General features: G+C 45.9%; 1 protein-coding gene across 1 annotated transcript in view; it reads left to right on the top strand.

Annotated features, from left to right (window-relative positions):
• The window catches only part of LOC144771636 (cilia- and flagella-associated protein 337-like), a 556113-nt gene that overhangs the window by 199622 nt on the left and 339232 nt on the right, over positions 1 to 17259 (top strand). Inside the window, exons 9-11 of the mRNA XM_078656000.1 lie at positions 10475 to 10520; positions 14641 to 14687; positions 15419 to 15536. Of these exons, the coding sequence (XP_078512126.1) occupies positions 10475 to 10520; positions 14641 to 14687; positions 15419 to 15536 (211 nt within the window). The remainder of the gene's footprint in view (positions 1 to 10474; positions 10521 to 14640; positions 14688 to 15418; positions 15537 to 17259) is intronic.

The following is a 17259-nucleotide window of genomic DNA, read 5'->3' on the forward strand; positions in this document are numbered from 1 at the left end:
CTAGGTATTCCGTTATCATCTCATCCTGCGGTTGTATGTTGGAGGTGTATAGGGTCTCGTAATAGGTAGTCATAGTGTGCAAGATATCATCCGGAGTCCTGACAGACTCGCCAGCCTCAGTGACGAGTTCCAAAATATATTCCGCACCCCTGGGCTTTCTAAGCATAGCGGCTAGCGTCCTCCCAGGGCGGTCTCCCTCCCCATATCTCCGAGCCTGAGCGTATTTATGCATGAATTTCACCTCCCTCTCAGCTTCCTCCTGATACAGAGTGAGTTTCGACCTGAACGCCGCCCGTGCATCAGCAGTAGGCGATCCAGTAATGTCAACCTCTAAGGCCGCCAACTCTCTCTCTAGCGTTTCTAGTGTGGTTCTGATGGATCTGAGCACTCCCGTTTTTATAGCCATGCAGTGTCCCCTAGTTACCACCTTGCAGGCCTCCCAAAGCGTACCAGGCGAGTCCACAGTACCTTCATTGAATTCAAAGAATTCTTCCAATTTCCCTCTCAGTTCTTCTTTAAACACCTGATCTAGCAATGTCTGCGATGGGAATCTCCAGCTGAATGGTTGTGCGTACTGCGCTGGGGTTGCCAGCGTCACCCCTACCGGAGCGTGATCCGATAGTGATCTCGGTAAGTGCACTGCTGTCAGAACCGAGGCGTGTAGATCTCTGGACAGCAGCCAGTAGTCCAGTCTCGACCATGCGGCCCTATGGGCCGACATGCAAGTACCCGCCCGCGCATGGGGGTTCAATTGCCGCCAAGAGTCCACCAGGGATGCCTCCATGATAATGCCTCCCAGTGCCTCAGCCGCCCTTGGGTGGTGTTCTCGGGCAGCGCCCTGTCGATCCATCGCGTCAGACAGCACCACATTGAAATCACCCGCCCACAGTATGGCCACATCACTAAAGGGACGCATTGTGCCCCATAGTTTCTCATAAAAATCAGGATTATCATCGTTCGGGCCATACACATTCACCAACAACAACTTGATTCCACACAGCACTCCCAGGATCAAGGTATATCTCCCGTCCTCGTCCTTCAACACCCGTTGCGTCACCCAATGCAGGCCTCTGCGGATCAGGATCGCCACCCCCCTTGCATAATTCGAGTATGGGGCATGTATCACTTCTCCCCATCTGTTGTGTTTGAGTTGTGGGGCATCTGCGGTATTTAAATGTGTCTCCTGCAGCATGCAAATATCCACATGTTTCCTCGACAAATATGCATGTATCAATCTTGCTTTCCTCCTGTCATTCATTCCTCTCACATTCCAAGACAAGCATGCTATTGACGGCACCACGACATGCCCATCTGAGTTATTTGGCTCCCCAGCCTTTAAACCATTTCCAGTGGCCATAATAACACCAAAACATGTCTGTGCAAGTGGATCAGCAGAGTGTGCGATGTATTCCGACCACGGCTACAAGGCCCCAACCTCATAGTCAATTGTAAACGCATCCATGCCCGCCCCCATCCCCAGTTCCCCCCGTCAGTGCCAATTACTACCATGCGGGTGATCTTCGGTGACATATATAACACAGAGCTTTCATAGGTTAATAGTACAAACCAAACAGAACCAATTCCCAGCCCACCCATCCCTCCCGCTCCAACCCCCCAATCAGGTCGTGCAGTCATCCCCCCCTGTACCATCCCAACTAAACCAATCAACAACAGTAGTAGATGGACTAACCATGGTTTGGGAGTCATCCCTGGGGGTGCGCAGGTTTGTGCCCACTAACCCTGTACTTTTGACAGGGCGATCGAGCGCGGTCCGACTCTGTGCGCTGCAGGGCCCCCCGACCCCCCATACCAAGCGGAGCATCAGTTATCTCACAACATTGTTCAGGATTATGTAGTAATAAGTACGATACCTCCCCAATTAAGCAGTTAGCGCCCTAACATTTCCGGGCGTAATGCTGCACAGTCCCTCCCTCGGAAGATCAGGCCCGAGTGGCGCCATACTCAACTACACAGGACATTATTCAATATCACTTAGCTGATCAGTGTCCCCTTGTTTTCCGGCCTCCGCCTGCCCCCTCTGGTCCTTAGCAAGCTGCTTGGCGAATTTCAATGCTGCTTTGGCATCCGTGAAGAAGGTGGGTTTACCCGGTCCCTGCACCCTCAATTTCGCCAGGTAAATCAAGGAGTATTTTGTGCCGGTTTGTTGGAACACCTTTTTTGCGGGCATAAATTCCCATCGTGCTGTTTGTACTTGAAGCGTGAAATCAGGGTACATAGCAATACGATTCCCTTTGTATTGTAAATCCGCCATGTTTCGTGCCAGTCGCAGTATCGAGTCTCTATCTCGATAGTTCAGCACTCGTGCAAGGATTGTCTAGGTGAAGCTCCAGGCTTGGGCACTGGACCCAATGTGCGGTGCGCCCTTTCCACCAGAAACATAGGGGAGAGGCTCTCTCCAAAAAGGTCCTTCATCATCTGCTCAACATAACGTTCCATATTCGCAATATCTGTCGATTCTGCCACTCCCGTGATGCGAACGTTATTTCTTCTGGACCTCGCTTCCAAATCTTCATTCTTCATTTGGATCAGAGAGAGCACTTTGTCCATTCCTCTTAGTTTCTTGTCCAGTTCCGATTGGCATTCCTCCGTTTCCGTCACACGTGTTTCCAGGACCCCGACTACTCCTTCTTGCTTGTCCATTCTCCTCGTCATGCCGTCCATTCGTGCAGCCAATGCGTCCATCTTACCATCTATACCTTGCAGACTTGTTTTCAGATCTTGAAACATTGCCTTTATGTCGTCCGCCGGCAGCACAGGGTGGCCTGCCCTCGATGGTTCCTGATTCGTCGTTTCTTGGCTCAGCTGTTTCTTGGTCATCTTGTCGAACATGATTTTGGGCTGTCGTGTGTCTGGTTTGCCCATGGCAACGACCGGTCTCGCCGCGTCCCGCTGTGACCGTCTAGGATCTCCTGACTGTCACCGATATCTTTCAAACTGGGCTATGGAATGTACAGCGGCGTCCTCTTGCAACTGCTGTGCGGCACGTGTAGGCGCCAGTTCCCAGCAACGTGGCCTGGCCTCTGAATCAGCGACACTAGCCAGTAGGCGTGGCAGTCAAAGGTACATCAATGTTAGATCCACACTGTATGTAGGTTCCCTCAGTCCGTATGTACCATTCCAATGCGCCTCAGATCATATGGCTATATAGTTCAAGAGCGTCCCGCAATCAAGTAAATCAGAGGTAGTATCACGCTGAAGGCGCCTCCTCCTATCGTCGCGGCACCAAGGCTCAGATTCCGGGACAAAATGGCGGCATACGCCAGTCACCCTCAACTAGCGGTCTACGACAATGTTCACGTACTGAGGGGACTTATGGGCGCCCTGCGTGTCAAAGTTACAGTCCTCCCAATGGTCGTAGTCTCGGGCAGGTAGCTCACCGGGCAGCCCACCAGCTCCTTACCGACGGTTACACGGCCGTGTCTCGTCCTGCGCCACGACCTCGCAGTCCGCACCTTACACGGCGCGGATCGGCGCCTCTATCACTGCAGCCTCCCTCGCATCTGGGTCCGGGGCAGAGGGTGCGCGCAGTTGTCTCCTCCACCAGGCGCCTTCGCCAGACGCCCGCCAGCCAGCGAGCGCAGACTGATCCCTCAGCCGCCCGATCCGGCGATGTAGTCTACAGGCGCAGCGCCGGGCACACAGACACTTCCGGTCGGCCAGTCCTAGCGCAAGTCCCCGGCGTCACTCGTCGCAGCAGGCCTCACAGCGCATGAAGGTCCGGGAGGTGTCTCTCACCGAAGGGCTGGGCGTATTTCCGTCAATCCTTTGCGGAACTTTGAGAGGATGTTCCGCCCGTGCAGGGGGGCCGAGACCCGAGCCCCAGAGTCAGGAAAAAGCGGATTTATGCCGGATTAATACACTTAATCGGCGGAGCTGCGCTTTCAGGCAGCCATTCCGCTCGGCAGTCAAGCCACGCCCCCCGGGCGAAAGGACACTTATAGGCCAAAGTCACTTTGACAGGCAATTATCCAGCCGGTCACCGAAGATACGTTACTCTTACCCACTTTCCCTCTGTATCAGCTGGTCTGGATCTCTGTCTCTGAGTTCATGGCACCTCACCGGTATGCGTGTCTTCAGTTAGTCGCTCGTTTGGGACCATCATTGTTTTCCTTGTTCTTAGCACGATGGCCTCCAACCTTCTAACCAGTCCCATCCCTCCTCTGGTGTAACGAAGAAACCAAACCCTCCCCCCCGGACTCCACTTGGAGGCGTTCTGGGAAGAGCATGGAATATTTCACCCCTTTATCCCTGAGCGCCCTTTTTACCTCGCTGAAGCTTCTCCTTAGTTGTTGAGTCCTTAGGGTGAACTCCGGAAAGAAGGTTATCTGCGAGTTTTCAAATAGGACTGGGGGGGCCGCCCGGGCAATTTAACGTATGATGTCCCAATCTCTATGGTTAAAGAGGCCGCAATAATAGGTCTCGGTGGGGCCCCGGGTTTGTGGCATCCACGCATTACACGGTGAACTCTCTCTACTGAGAAAAACTTTGTGAGACCCTTTGTTTGGAGCTGTATCTGAATCAATTCCTTCACAAATAGGTCAGATGTTGAAACCTCTGCCCTTTCAGGGACCCCCAGGATTCTAACGTTATTACATCTCCATCACCTTTCTTGATCCTCAAGCCTGGCCTCCAGTTGGACATTGCGCATTTGCATTTCTTTCATTTGGGCTTTGAGCGTTGAAGTGTCTTGGAGCAAAGTTTTTGTGGAGTCTTCTACTGTTTGCAGTCTTGCCCCCATATACGTAAGTCTGCACAGATTAAGGAGACTTCAGTTGTAACGGAGTCTATTTGGGTCTCCAGTGCTGTTTGGACCCCTCGTATAGCCGCCATAATGTCATGCAGGGATAGTACACCTTCGTTTGGTGCTGCCTGGCATCTGGGGCTGGCGTTTGTGTGGGGTATCGTGGGCTTCAGTTCCTTTTGGGCAGGTGAATTTGTCTGGTTTCATTTGGTTTGAGTTTTTGATGTTCTTCCCTGCCAGTCATTTTCCCGCCTGGGTTGCGCCGCCCTTGTGGTTCTTCTTTTGGGGTCGCTGGATGAGCTGCTGCTGCCTGCCAGGGGTTACCGGGATGCCCATCCGGTCTGTCAGGTTTTCACTCTGTTCTCCCGACGTACTGTCCTCTCCCACTCCCTGGTCTGTGAGTGGTGTGTTTACCAACTCATGCCCTGATCTTACTTGTTGGGTCTTGCTTTGTTACTCCCTCCCGGTATCCTCAGTTTTAGATCATCTCTTGCTCCTATGTCACTTTGTTACTCGGGAAGCTCCCACCAGGCCGTTGGCGACCCACTCTGCCCTTGCTGATCTATCTGCATATCGCCCCCCCCATGGGCTGGGGCTGCCAGTTTCTCTGACTTACTACTAGTGTGCTTCCCATGCGGTCTCCACTGCCTCTGCCTCCGGCTCCATTCAACTGTTTTCGTGCCGCTCTGCTTGCTTTCCACACACAGGCCCAACCTTGGGCTTCCCCGTCTCCTGCATGGCTGATCCTCCAGCCCTGGGTGGCCGCTAATTATTGCACTCCTTCGGCCCACAAGTTTTTTCAATTAGGCGAGGGATCTCTTTCTAGCCATCACGCCGTCACGCTTTCTCCAACTGGCTTCCCTTTTGTCTCTTTCTCTGTCGCTGTTCTGCTGGGGAAGGGCCAGCACTGCACCCCTCCAAACTCCACCACCTTCATAGACAGCCTCAGTGTAATGGTGGGTTCCCTCGTTTGCCCCCAGACACCCTCCGGCGTCTCTTTCACCCTCCTCCAACCGTCCTAGGCCCCAGGCAGCAGATGGGAAAGGTGACTCCAGACTCGGAAGGCCTCAGCCACGCTCGATCGGCGCCTAGTACGTGTGGAACGGCAGGAGGCTGGTCCTTGATCTCCTCCAGTGAGCTTGTTAGTCGTTCCTGTCTCTCTTTGGCGCTCTCCTCTGCACAGTTGGCCCAGGGTCCCCAGGGGCGTTCACCCACTTCTGCCACTCAAGGCCGGTGCTCCGTTGCTTACACCAGGCCCGGGAATGGAAATGCCCACGATCCGGCCCCAGATCCTCAAAAGGGGCACACCGATGTCTACTCTGTGCTTACGCCATTTCTTTCCGCGACATGTCGCAGGTTTATGGTCGGATTTTCTCTGGATTTACGAGGGCTTAAGGGAAAAGAGTTACGGATCCGCTATAGTAAGCGGCCATCTTTCTTCGCGGCCAGCCACGCCCCCGGCAGTACAAGTTTTGCTTCTGTGAGTCATGTCTAATGAGCTAATTTCAGGGTTTTTATTTGTTTTGTAAATGGTAGTGCTTTCTAAGTGAATTTCTTAGCCTTTTTCAATGCAAGTTAAAATCCACTTTTATCTTTTTTCAGTGAATACACTTACGCACACTAACACTCACACACACAGGTTTTAGACAATGCATGTATTTGTGCAACGTCTGGTGTCATACACAGAACATTCACACACAAAATATTCATTGCCAAAGCCAAAATGTCATCACCCAATGCCCGCCCAGCGTGTTTGCCAATGCTTCTTTTACTTTATTGTCCCACTTCTTACTTTTTGTCCCTCTGCCTCATGACATTTTAGGGCACACACAGCCTGCTGAAGAGGGATCTCAGAGCTTGCAAATACTCTTTAACTATATTTTTCACAGTGTGCGTGTCACCTTCATCCTCTTCTGAATTCGTTTGGTAGTCGTGTGCCTTATGTGGAACCCACATTGGTATCTGCTACAAATACCAAAATGCATTTATTGACCTGCCTACATTTGCAGCTAGGTTTTGGGCAACATTTGCAAGATTGGATGGCTGATGTGTGCCATGTGTAGTTCTGCAATTCTGTTACTGAAGTGGACAAAGGCAGCACTCAATAAAAATATACATTTGTTAACCATTATCAAATGGACATTTATAGTATTCTAGGAGATCTGCTCACCACAGTATGTCCTTCTCAGATGTTATTTAGGTACTTCATTTTATAAAGAGATTTTGGTCCCACATGGGTGCACTGTTACTATGCTGTATAGCAAAAGGTAACAGGAGCAGAGTAAACCATTCATGCAACATCAATTGGAACGTGATTTAGCACCTGTAAGTGTTTGAGACTACTGGCACAGCACTCTCTTTTTTCAGCCTAGTCGCTGCCCTGTGCTTGGTATCTCAGAGCCTTCTCTCAGACTGCCTTCTCAGTGCTCTATTTTTTGTGGGTACTGCTTGGGTTCCAAGGAGTCTCCTGTGTGCGACATCTGGACTCGTGGGGGTTCTCCTACACAATTTTCAGCACCCTTAGAAGGTGGGAACATTTCACCACCTACAAGTGGGGTGTCCATGACTTTTCTGCTGGCCTCTGCAGCTGCCAGTTTTTGCAGATGGGCCATTTAGCTTTTTTCTGGGACTCCTTGTACCTATTTTCTGTATATGAAGCAATCCAGTCCAGATATTCCTTTTGGAATCACGCTTGCCACGGATTGGGTTTGCTTCACTTTTGCCTGCTCATCAAGGTGGGTTTACTTCAGGGTCCTGCCCTTTCCTTTCAAGGTCTTTGTGTAAGCAAGGAGATGGTATTTTCTTTTTGGCACATCCCAACTTCACCAGCCTTGAAAGTCATTTGTTCTTCTAAACAACTGGAGTTGTAGAGTAGTGGAGCAGTGGAATGCAGAATTTTCGAGCTTGCATTCCGTGCAGCTGCTTATCGAACACCCATCCTATAGCTTGGAGACATCAGAAGAAGAGGTGGGCCATTCCTTTGCTCGTAAATGGGTTATTAGCCCTATGAAGACTAGCCCTTGACAGTGTGACACTTTGAAGACTTTCACCTGGAGGCTCCAGCGTGTTGATGGTTAAGCTGCTCTGGACCATATAATGCTTTAATATTGATGCTGTATGTCTTTGGAATAGCTGGCCCCGTCCTTTAGCTCCAATTTTTTGCATTCACATATTCTTTTAACGGATTACTATAGGGTGAGCCCAGTCTAGAATCGGGAGTGACATCAACATTATAAGACCAACATGGTAAGATACATGCCTGGAGCTCACGGCTCTGTTTGGCGTTAAAGATCTACTCTGAGAGAAACTCTGAGGGAGCTAGAGAAATTAAAGGTAGAGTGACATAAAGGACCACCTTGTGGGCTAGATAAGAGGCATCAATAGATAAGAAGAGAAATAATGAATTGTTTATAGTGCATGCACTGTGGACTAAATCACATGTATGTGTTGTGGAGAATTTACAGTGCTAACTTGGGTGAGGCTTGCTGTGTAACTGACATCCACTACTCTTACCTGGAACGTCAATCATCGGCCGCTGTTTTTTCTTCTATTTTTGGGCCATGTTAGTTCGATACATATTACTGCAGAACCAGGCTGTTTCCAGGTGCCTGCTAGTGCTGTCAGACTTCATCTTCACCCAAACAGATCACATACAGCCTTATCTACAGAGGGTTCGTGCATCCTGCTAAGAACCTCTTTGGTATGACAGATAGATTGCAGGAGCTCTTGTGTCAGTGGAACTAGACTCACAAGTGCTTGACACATTTCAGCTCTCTATTTAAACAACAAAATTCTTGCAAATGTCTCAGTCACTCGCATTCACTTGGGACCGCATTCCATTCTATTGCTTTTAATCCACTGAATTACTCCAGACAGTGAGCCTTAATATGCAAATGAGTCTTGGCCCCACTGTAATGACACCCTAACCCGAGCTAACAAGCCACACCCTCTCTGAACCATAACACAAGCAACCCAGGCTGCTTTGTTTGGGGAAATCCAGGATATGTTGCATGTGTCTATTCTAGTTGTAACTTTAGCCATTGGTCAGTAAATTCCCTGATTTTTAATCTCCCATTCATTGGAAACGGGGGAAGTTCAAGTTATAATAAAATACTTATGTGTTATTGCAGCTTGTCTACTCTCAGTCCTAAACTCTTTCATTTCCAAAGACCCACAACCTCATGCCTTAAGTTCTGGCCCACATCATACATAATTTTGTCGTCTGGTTTTAAAGACAGAAGGAGTCATGCGCTCAGGCTATACAGAGGACCGCACTAATAATTGTCTTTCATGACGTTTTATCTACCATTAATTAATTCTCATAGCATTCAGAATGACTTTAAAGATCTTCGTACCCGACTTTTCTAACAACTTAATTATTTTTTTATGTGATGTTACTTTCCCTTTACTTGTAATGACCTAAGATGCACTCTATCCTCCCTGTCTCCATTCTCTGCTTCAGCATGCTCGTTCCCTTTCTTGTTATTTTCTTTTCCATCCTTTTCTATATTTTGTTTTTGCCTCCTTGTCAGACATTTGACCTGTATTTTATGGAGCCTTTGTTTTGCAGTATATGTAGGGTAAATTGTGTTCTGGAATTAGTATGCATTGTGCTTCACTGTTACACTCGGGACTTCTCATTTTTTTTATTCAGTCACCATCCTCGCTGTGTAAGCATCCTGTGCATTTTATTTTTCTTTAATTCTTTTTGGCTCCAGTTTTTACTACTAATAATAATATATTTAAAAAAAACACTTTGCCTTTGGCACATAGTTAGAGATGAAAAGTCCATGAGCACAGACGGAGTTTCTGTTAGGGAATACAAAATCTCCATTGAGAAAAGTATAGTAGACCATCTGTTAGTGAGAAATGTTCACTAGAACAAATTGAGAAACGCAGCAACTAAGGAAGTAATAGCTTCATTTTGAAATTCCTTCCTGATACTCCCACTCCTCAAATGAGCCTTGACTCTCATTACAACAGGGATCAGAGAATACGCTGAAACAGATTTTATACATTATCTAGTATTACATTTACTGTTCTGGAACCATATTGCAAAGTTCGCAATAATCAGTAAGTGGTGAATACGAGGGAAACTGATGCTAGTTGGATTTTGAAACATTTTAATAACAATAAATATACATCTTAAACAAATGAATTATGTTAATTCATAACACAATGCATTAAATAGAGGCCATATATGTGTGTGTGTGTGTGTGTGTGTGTGTGTGTGTGTGTGTGTGTGTGTGTGTGTGAACCTAAATAAATCCTAAAGCGAAAACATTTGAAAGCTAATTATTACATCATGCATTGCTTAAAATAGGGGTGTACTTTAATACTAAGTTTCCCTCCACACTAATTAAAAATATTCACATTAAACAGTTCAAGCAACCAAATGTGCAATTTCTCTCTTGAACGTATCTAATTTTTAATACTCTGTCCCAAAAACACAGTTTTAATAGTTTAGGGAATTGGGGTAATGTAGACCTCCTTTTGACATTTTGGTTCTCGGTTTTTCAATTCGTTTGAGTGCTCTACTTTTTCTTCTTTCTTTACTGTTCTGTTCCAAGTTTTTTTACCACTGTCATTTAGTCCTCGGACAGTATGTAATCCCTACTCTCTGTCCTATCAATCAATTCAATCATTACAGGCTGAAAGTCTAAAGCAAATTATTGATGGACTGGCAATGTGTTTTTCATTTCTTTATTTTAGCTCTACAGATCCAGATGAATGCATTATTCTTTATGGTGACGACCAGGTAATTATTGGAAGAATTAAAATGTGTTTAATGAAATACCTCACCAGGGTAAAGTACTGATTAGGGGCCATATGTATCATCACCCTGATTTGCGATTCTCAAAAAGCGATTTTTAAGAAATCGCTATTTGAGAATCGCAAATAGGTATATATGTACAAAATCGCATTTTTTTTGCGATTTCTTAAAATTCCTTAATTGCGATTAGCAAATTGCGAATCGCAATTAAGGAATACTTTCCCATTCATTTCAATGGGCCAGAAGGCCCATAGGAATGAATGGGAAGTTATTCTCAATTTGCGATTCGCAATTTGCTAATCGCAAATTGAGAATAATTTCAAGGGTGCAGGGGTGTCCAAAGGACACCCTGTTGCACCCCTGAAATATGCATGGGTGCACATGTGGCGCACATAAGGCATGTATGTGCGTCACATGGCACTTTAAAAAAATGCAAAAATGTGCATTTTTCAAGGTATTCACAACTTACCACCAACTAGAAATTGGTGGTAAAAAGAGGTAGCACCAATCGAGCACAAGGTTAAGTATCTTTGTTTGGTGTTCCTGTATCCCTGTTTTAGTCAGTGCTGGAGATATGCTGAATATCTCTGTAAAAGGTTCAGTCTCTCGTTATTTTCTGAATGGAGGTGGCGGGGTGCTCCTTTTACACTGAAGTATAAGGCACCCCAGACTATGTGGCTGTGCACACCCAGGGGTCTGCCTCCATGATGTTGTCCTCTGGTTGTTTACCATGAAAAGGTTCCTGGCTGAAAAGTAACATGAAGCTTGGTTTTGAAGGTAGGTAGGTACTTTTTCAATTTCATTGGGAACCAAAAAAGGTTTTCTAATATCGGTTTCACATGGTAATGTGTTCGCATGTTAAAGCAGAGCATGGGCTACATGGTCTTTTAGGCTTTACTGCCTGTCATAATTATTTTCAGGCCCTTGTACATCACATTAACATCAATGTCAACTCAGTGCTTTACTTTAGAAAAAAAACGTTATTATAAGATAGATAAACTAGAACAATTGCAACAGACATACATGGAAATAAATCAGGGGCTGAGATACCCATGACTTGTTATCTCTGCGGCTTGGCTGGGGTCAGCTTGAGGATCGTCAGAAACACTGTGGTGTTTAGTTTTCAGCTTGACCTAGAGAAGGAATACAGATGTGCAAACTGTATTCTTGACATGCCACTCTGGGACCAAGAGGTTTGAATTAAATGTGTTGCTCCGAAAACCCTTCACCCAGAAATCTAGGATCCCACTCAGCACAGTCTTAAGATCTACTGGTGGTGACACAGTGTCAATTCACTGTAGACGAGGGTCCAGTAAAAAACCCAGCTGGTCCCTATGCTTTTCAAGGGGTATGATTGAAATAATGGACCAGCGCGTACGTCCTAAATGTATAACTGAAACTGACGTCAGAACTCCACCAGCTGGTGCCAGCTGGTGGCCCCTTATTGATGCAGTCAGTAAGGATAGGAGGCTGCAGTACATTTAACTCTAAGCAGCTGTGCAAAGAACCTGGACACTGGGGGATGCTTTGTGGTCTGCAGCTGAGAAGGGAGGCTTGTGTCTTTGATCAAGCGATGCCACAGTGTGGGTAGTGCCCAGGTGAAGAGAGGCTGTCCAGGAGATATGTCTCGAAAGGGACATGTTTCAAATTATAGAGGAGCAGGGGCATGCAGCCAAGAGGTTGCCCTTGGAGAAGTACAAGGTTTCAAAGAGGCACATAAACCAGGAGGAAATAGTTGTAGTCCATGGTGACAGGGAGCAGTCGAAAAGGAGGTCTTAAGAAGGTTTGAGCAGGGTTCACACTGACACGTGTTGCTTTGGTAATGAAGAAAATAATTATTTAGACATTGAATTTTTGCGATGGGTATGAAACCAAGAAAAGCGTTTGTGGAAACCATTCAGAAACTTGAAGTTCCAGACAACAAGAAAGAGTTTATGTCATTCTTAAGAATGTCAACATTTTGCAGCAGGTTTAAAGAAAAGATAGCGGCTAAAATGTGGTCCATGACGGGTGAACTGAGGAAGTCTATTGAGATAATTTGGGACAAAAAGTGTGAGGAGGAGTTTCAGCTGGCAAAAAATGGTTAAGAAAGGTGTCTGATCTGCAGGCATTTATTCCGGAAAGAAATTGCATGGTGGCTACTGTTGCCAGTTTGAAAGATTAAGTAGCAGTTTTGGTGCAGGTGACAGAAGGGAAACAACAGACAAAAGAGGTTGGGTCAAAAGCTTTAAGAGGACAGTAGTTTAATTATTCTGTAACTGAGAAAAAGTCTCTAGCAAAAAACTGGGCAATCAGCTAAATTTCATAATTTTCTGAGGGGGGAAATGTTTACTGTTAACACTCATCACAAGCCTTTGTGCAAAACGTTCACTAAAAAGAGCATGGGCATGTTTTCGGTTGCAATCAGCAAATGTGTTAAATGTCTCAATACAGGCCTGATTCTCAAACTGCTCTTTAGAATTCGTAGTACACAAAAGGTCAACATGTATCTACCCTTCTATATGCCCTTGACAGGTGCCATGGGTTTTTCTTCAGTGCAGGGCCTTTCTAATTATGATGATTGATAGAATGCAAAAATGTTTTAAAACACCAATACCAAGCCCGCAAGTATGAGTGCTGTGCTGTATGTTCTGGTATTGTAGAACTGATGACAGCCTTTGCTCGAGGAGATTTCAGACCCTGTAGGTTCGGCTTCTTTTGGAGTGAGAGATTGTTTGACTATGTTGTTCTTGTGGTGTTTTGAGTGTACAGGCAAGAAGTGTTTGGTGAGCCCCTGTGCTAGAGGGAGCTGCAGGCCATGTGGGAAGTGCCTGTTGCACTGTGAGGGGTTTGATGAATATGATGCTGTTTTGCTGCCTTGGTTGTCAAAGAATAGTTATGTTTGGTGTATTACAAGCACCTGCTGTAGTGTCTTGTGAGTTAGAGATGATGGGACCCTTTTAGTTCCTGACTCACTCCGTAGAACAGTGATGTATGTGCATCGGTGTGGGTGATGGAATTCATGATGTCGAATGTTCAGTTGATGAGTACACGCCGAGGAATAAAGACGTGAAATACTAAGCTCCATGTCTGGCATGATCATGTGCATGTACCTGGGCAGGATACTACATGTGTTACATCTGAGCATGATGGAGCTGAAGTATAGGTGAGTTTCTTCCGTTATGTCCTGGATGTTTTAAGATACTTGGTTTATGTTTTTTACTGTTGTGGATAAGCAAATGTGTTCTTTCTGGGGTTATTGAGAAAGTGTGAATGAATTTAATGCACTAATTATAAGTGGACGTTAAATTAGGGAATGTGCAGTAACTCATGTTACCACACATACTGGGGTGCAGATTTACTTAGAATTCACACCATTCATTGCAGCAAGGCAAGTTGCTGCACTGTGCTGCATTGTATGAATGGGAGAGCTGAAAATTGCCATATCTACTAAGATATTATGTTCTTCAGCTCTCTCACTGCACTGGCACACTTTTACACTTAGCACGAATATCTCCAAAAGTTGGTAATAGGAGATAGCGATGTTAGCGACTGTTTCCAGTCGCTAACATCTTGGCGCGCCCACTTTGCATGTCATTAGTGATAAATATCACTGACATGCAAAGTGGGGCCCAAGATGGTCGCTATCTCCTACTAGCTGTCGCTAACTGGTGTTAGCGACAGCTAGGTAATAGGGAGATAATTTCATCTCCGCTTTCTTGGCTTTTAAAGCCGAAAAAGCGGAGATAAACCCCCTTGATAATATGCCCCAAAGTGTATCAGGATATTATGTAGCTGCGCCTGTTACTTGAAACTTGTTGACTTTAAACCTGTCACCACAAACATAAAAATCGATTTACCCGAAGTCGCATCCGTATGCGTAAACTTTCTTGAGTATAAGGTGCCAACCAGCAATATGTTTTACTTAATCTATTTGCTCACAAGACAACATAGGCTTCTCACCCCCAAGAGATACTTCACGTATTCCTTTGCCTGTGAGTGATATTTTTGCAAGGAATATGATAGTGAGTTTTATAGACCACATATGTAGGAGTAGATACATGTTTGAACACAGTGCAGCAACATAGGAGTGTAACGTTATTTCTTTTTATCTCTGTTTTCACAGGGATGTGTGAACCTTCTGCTTTTGAAATCTGTGGGAGAACTTCTCAGGTTAGTATTTAAAATTCAACGTATCGTTCTTCGATTTTATGTACAGGATAATCTATCAGACAATGAGAGCCAATGAAAGCTGTCATGTACCTGTAACTTGTGATCGCTGCTCGTGCTGTCCTTCCACATAAGTTTATAAACACAGTGATAGACATAGCCAAAGAGGCAGATTTACCTTTACAAAACTTATAAGTCAATCCGTCTTGCACAATGGTCTTGTTGCACAAAAACTACAACAACAAAGACAAACTTGATATCCCACCTGCACCAGTCACCAAAAGTTATTGACACTCATTTGCCAAATGATTTGACGCCATAAGCTTTTTGACTCAGATGAAGTCTAACTAAAAAGCAAACACAGACAAGGTGGTAATTTGTTACTCATACTTTAGATTAAGGTTTGGAAAGACGAAACAAGACGATTGGCACCCCTCTAGGCCTCCAATCACTGTAACCACCTATCCCACCCCCTCGCCAAATGCATGGCCTCCAGGACAGAACCCAACCCCTTGGCTCTGTTTGTTACTCATTAATTGCTGAAATCCAGAATTAGTTGCCATAAGGAGGTCACCTATGGCACACACATGAACTCACCCTGACCTCTGAGAGATACAATATAGTTGCATTACTCTTTGAGACCACAATTCTCCTCTTCTCCCCTCTTCTTAAAAACACCACCACTGAAATAACTCATCTAAGAATAAACCTACCTCTTGTTCTTTGATCTTCAGAACCTGGAAGAAGCTACCAAGAGTAGACAACATGCCTAACATAGGAATTGACTACGCAACGCTTTCACCTCATGTAACATTCATCAGCTGGAAAGTGCATGAAGATTGGGTCACACAGGTAAAAACACAAACAGAAAACAGATGGAAAGACTGATTCTGGAGGATTACAGTAACGCCTGGAGTTGTTATTAAATTAAAGGTAGCGGTCATAACTGAAAAGCTTAACTACTTTAGGGATAAGGGGCAGACAGGGTGGGACAAGAAAGAGAAAGCTGTGAGCCACATTTAAAAATATGAGCTTCTCGGACTCCTTGTTGGAGCATAATTCTGACTTCAAGCAAAGCAGAAAACCCTAGTATTACAATGATTTAATGGAAAACTGAGCATCTGTCCCACTGACTTATTCCACACAATTTCCTATTGATTGACGTTAGTCTGGTGAAATGTGGCTTTTGTTTTTTTATGCAGGTTTGTCTTTGCATATTACCATATTTGTTTTCCTTGTGTCCAACTGCCCCGGGCTGAGCTTCTTCCTCTTTATTTGCCCAGGCGCCAGATGTTTAGGGTGCTACAAGGGGGTAGCAGGCACAACACAAACATCTACCACAAAACAAAATCTGGTTGATATTATTTTATAGGCAATATCATGTAAATTCATGTTACAGTTATTGTGTGTGAAACCCCATTCTGGGTGGAGCAAGGGTGAACATGCACAGGCAAATGGTCATCAACCCTGGGGGTTGAGGTTGTCTGCCTTTGGGATCCATCCTACTAGGCCTCTGCAAACTGGGCCAAGTACAACCCCTTCAGCACATGACTCTCAGTGGTAGTGATGGTGAGCAGCCACAGGCTTCTCTGGGAGGTGGTGTGGGGGTGCTCGAGCTCAGAGCTCGACAGTAACACAACAGCGCAATAAACAATGCCCAATCTAGTGCTTATCTTTCAAGAAAGAAAGTACACTAACGCAAATGAATACAATATAGTGTCCCTGGTTGCTATAAAGCAGTGCTGTGCCTGTATCCTTTTCCCCCCTCGGTTAAACCGATGATCTAGCTGGTCCCTACCCTGAAGGTAAGAGGTATTAGCATGATCAGAGCTCTGGTGCAGCATCACTACTTTACGAGCTTGAGCACAGGCTATCATGGGTCAGTCTGAAGTTTCTTCCACCATGTGGTGAAAAATCCCTTAGAGCATCTGCCTGGCTTCTTTCTCAACGTACTCGGCCAATCATTTTTTTAGATAGCTGGTACACCAGTTGGTAGCGCCATTGGCATATTCCACAATGGCTACTATGCTGGCTGCCCAGTAAATGTGGATTTGACCATCCAGATTCATCATAGGGAGTGGAGGCCCTGCATAGGCCAACCGTTGAAGTCCTGTACAGGCTGGTTACAACGCAGTAACACATGCCAAGTCTTTGGTGATAATGCACCCACACACAGGCCAATACCTTGCTGATGATGTGGGCATGCACAGGCCAATACTCGGTTGATGATGCAGCACACACAGACCGGTTGTCTTGTCTTGTGATCACAGCCACACTGGCCTCCGTAATCAGTGTCTCAATCTTCGAGGTTCCCTATAGGAACCACCGCAGAAAGTCTAAAGGTTCACAGACACTGGGGTCTACTGATGTCTCTCTGCAGTCTTCTTCTGGGTGTCCCACACACTGGAGACATGCTACTTTCAACTCTTTCTGGACAGTCACTCCAGCTGCTGGGTTAGCAGGCTCCTTTACTCTCTTGGAAGAAAGGGTTTTGGTGCTACAGGACAGGTGAACAACTCTTCTAGCAAGAGGTCAGATTCAGGTGCACACAAGTCTCTACAACAGAGTGCTTCAA

Source organism: Lissotriton helveticus, chromosome 8, assembly GCF_964261635.1.
Source record: "Lissotriton helveticus chromosome 8, aLisHel1.1, whole genome shotgun sequence".
Taxonomy (NCBI): Eukaryota; Metazoa; Chordata; class Amphibia; order Caudata; family Salamandridae; genus Lissotriton; species Lissotriton helveticus.